Here is a 3,690-nt window from a genome sequence, read left to right as displayed (position 1 = left end):
TTGTGACGTGGCAGCCGTGGAGGCGCCCGTCTCAAGAACCCCGTACCGATTAGTGAGAATGTTTATCGCGTGCCGTGTCGCTAACGGTTTTTCGAGACCTTGCCGAATATCGCGTTCCGTCGGATTGTTTGTTGTGAATATTTAGAACAAAGCGAAGAAGCGATTTTTGCGAGCGGAGCAGATGCGAAGGTCAGCGCGTCCCGAATTTTGTGCCCCTCGACGTCCCTTGCCGGCCATCAGGACGAGGAGCGGAGGACAACGAGGAGCGGAGGACATCGAGGAGCGAGGATGCAGCAGATGACGATTAGCGGAGCCCTTGCTCAGGTGAATCGCACTCTCGTACTTTGGTGATGCAAATATATTATCGCGAATTATCGGGCGCTCAGCGATAGAGAATATTCTATCGCTGAGAAGCTATCGTAGTTATAATACCGTATCGCGCTCAGACGGATCAGCTGTATTTACTTTCAGCGAAACAGCCGTCGCGAGAAACCCGGAAGGAAAAAACGGGAGAGCCGGGAGAGACAACCAAGCGAACTCCCGATGTCAACAATGTCTCGAGACGAAAAGTGTCTCGAGACAATAGTACCGAAATCTGCCGATTCTCGACGATCGACGACCCCAGGACGAGGGGGGCAGCGACGAGGGAGGATCCGCGAGGATACGCTATCCTCCCAGAAAGAAACAGCTGTTAGCCTTGCCGCGACCATTGCCGCAAATAGACAGCCTTACCGCGACCACCGCCGCGCTCAGACGCATAGAAAGAATTCCGACAAAATTATAATGCGAGAGAGAGAAAAGAAAGAGGGAGAGAGGAGAGAGAGAGAGAGAGAGAGAGAGAGAACAGAGAAAGAGAGTACGGGAGTGAGAGAGTGCGGAGTGAGAGCGGACGAAGAGTGGAGAAAGGACGAGGGAGCAGAGAGAGAGCGAGAGAGCGGAGCGGGAGAGAGTGGGCAAGACGAGAGAGAGAGAGAGGACCGCCGCCGCTGCCGTCACCGCTGACGCCGCCGCCGACGCCAGGGTCGTCACCGAAAATTGTAAGACTGACCATCTGCTCCAATAATATTTGTGTCGCGCACCGTATCGTATCGTGTCGTGTCTCGTCCGCGGAGTGGTCGCGCGAGTAAAGAAGGCTCGCCCGAGGAAAGCGTCCTCGGGCTTCGTATACCGTTTCGCGAATTGTACCGTCTCGCGTAGATTGACTATCGGGACGTGCGAGAGTCCCCGAATAAACTTCTCATTATTACTGATATCGAGCCTAGTGATTTCGCTTCCTCCAATCCATCCCGTCTCCGACTTTAATTTAATAGAGCTACCGGTCCCGACGGTTTCGGGACACGCCTTTCTTTTGTGATAATTATTTATTCTCGCGCTTATCGAGGTGGTGCGGCCTTTCCGTACCTGGCGCCCAACTCTCGCGAAAATCTTTGTGGCGTGTCCGGGAGCCGACGGCAATTTGCCGACGCGGCGAACAGGCGACTGTTTGCCGTCGCTCGTGAGAAGTTCCGTTCGCGAGTACCGTCGCAATATATATATATAATAAATTTAATAATAAATAAACAAAAGTAAGTACATACCTTTAATTACTGTTATTAGTGAGAGATCACATATTTTAAAATTATTTCGTTGACCCAACCAACTGCATTGTGTACCAAGTTTGTTGGTAAAAATCCTTTTTAAAATTGCTTTTACATTGTCCGTTCCATTGGTACCACCAATACGTTTGACATACATTATCTGAAAGTGGTATTAGTTATTATAACACGAAAATATTAGCAATTACAATAAATATTATTCAAAGAACATACAAATGTGTTTGTAACGTTTTTATTATCTAAGCTCAGATCAAAATGAGTAATTTCATCAGTTGTCTTTAAAGGAAATATGTTTTGTATTATTTGCACTTCTTCGTAGACATTATTATTATTTTTTACTCTTCCATCCTCTATACGTTTCAATCGGCTATCAATACTTCTTACGTACATTTTTATTAATGTACATTGTTCTAAAATTTTTTGTTGTTTTTGACCTGTAATACACAGGACATATATGCAAACATATAATAAGATACAAAAGTACAATGCTAAATGATGTATACATGTGCACGCGCGTACACGTGTATATGACTACGTTTACACGGCTTCTAACTTCGACTTAGGGGTATATTCTATAACTTTTAACGACATCGTTATGTATCATTGCACAGATTTTTTCTATTATAAAATAACTGCGCAGCGAACATAACGACATCATTAAACGTTATAGGCTGTGTTCCAAAATTGCCTATCAGCACTAAAGAGTTACAGTTTACGTTACATATATTACAGATTTTCAGCGTTATCAGTAATTTTGGAACACAGCCATAGAATAGGCCCTTTAGTAACAACCGTAGTTAGTGAACTCTCGTATCTAATTGGTATATACTTTTATATCTAGAAATATATCCAATTGGATTCATGAGTTCACTAAGTATGGTTATTACTAAACCGATTTTAGGCTGCTGTATAAATGTAGTCTGTGGTGTGTATATGCGCGTGTGTATGTGTGTGTATTAAAGTTCCTTCTTACTGTACAAATCTGAAGTAACACTAGTGACTGGTGTTTCATTTGAAGATGCAACTTCTGTATGAAAAACAGGTACTAAAAAAATCATTAAGGAACATATATAATTTAACACGATTACATACATACAGACAGACATCCACACAGCACGGACGTCTAGGGACCGTCCTCGGATGTCCGTAGGATGTCGCGTCGTCCTGAAGACATCTGAGGATGATCCCTACATGTCGTGTGCTGTGTGGATATATGTAAAGAGAAAAGCATACTTTCTGTTTGAAATGCTGATTGTACATGCATCGAATTAGACTCGATTCTAATATTATTTTCGCTTACTGAGGTGTTCCAAATGTTCTTATTATTTTCTTTCCTTGGTAGGTCTATATATAAAACTTGTCCATCACTTATATTTGTTGTTGATGAAGAAAGAGGAACGTTGTCCTTTACCTTATCATGCGATGCACTAAGTGTTGCAATGTTCTGATGTTTATTTATATTTTCCTTTGATATGAATGGAGGTGGACGTTCATAACCTGTTATAAAACATTACATTAATATTTCTAACATAATAATATTAATATTAATATTAATATTAAATCATTTTTAATTGTGTACTATATAATTGTAATTAATATTTATGTGTAAATAATTTATTATAAAAAAATTTTAACAAATTCGTTTTTAAACTCACGGTCTGATTCGCAATTCTCAGAGGATTCGTCATCGCTTATGAGGACTTTTTTCCTTTTTCTTCTTTTTCCTTTCCCACGAGAAACACTTTCTTCGGAAGATGTACAGTTACTGTTCTCGGCTTTTTTTCTCGCTAGTTGCACAGTTGCTGTTGAATATAAATTTATTTTACATGGGTGTATTAAGTAACACAACCTCTCACTGAGCACTAAATGAGATCTTGCACATGATTGCTATGTTATATATTTAGATATAAAGATATTGCCAATCAAATTCAAAACATCACTAAGCGCTCAGTGAGCACTTATAGTACTGAATGCACTATCTAATTTACTTTATAATTTCTATTTCTAAAATAAGTAACTGTAATATAATAAACATTATATAAGTGATACGTGTATATATAAAAAATATATATAATATAAAATAAATAATATATAT

At 40.3% G+C, this 3,690-nt stretch overlaps 1 protein-coding gene across 1 annotated transcript in view; it reads right to left on the bottom strand.

Annotated features, from left to right (window-relative positions):
• Nucleotides 1–3,459, bottom strand: part of LOC116853106 — a 7,810-nt gene extending 4,351 nt beyond the window's left edge. Inside the window, exons 1-4 of the mRNA XM_032833979.1 lie at nucleotides 3,251–3,459; nucleotides 2,829–3,092; nucleotides 2,569–2,640; nucleotides 1,809–2,029 (exon numbers count right to left, since the gene is read on the bottom strand). Of these exons, the coding sequence (XP_032689870.1) occupies nucleotides 1,809–2,029; nucleotides 2,569–2,640; nucleotides 2,829–2,859 (324 nt within the window). The 5' untranslated portion in view covers nucleotides 2,860–3,092; nucleotides 3,251–3,459. The remainder of the gene's footprint in view (nucleotides 1–1,808; nucleotides 2,030–2,568; nucleotides 2,641–2,828; nucleotides 3,093–3,250) is intronic.
• Between the last annotated feature and the right edge of the window lie 231 nt (nucleotides 3,460–3,690).

Source organism: Odontomachus brunneus, unplaced genomic scaffold (genome assembly GCF_010583005.1).
Source record: "Odontomachus brunneus isolate Ranch 3 - 2012 unplaced genomic scaffold, Obru_v1 Obru_scaffold_277, whole genome shotgun sequence".
In the NCBI taxonomy this organism is placed as follows: domain Eukaryota; kingdom Metazoa; phylum Arthropoda; class Insecta; order Hymenoptera; family Formicidae; genus Odontomachus; species Odontomachus brunneus.
The sequence above is the reverse complement of the archived record's forward strand: the minus strand, read 5'-3'. Positions and strand labels throughout refer to the sequence as shown.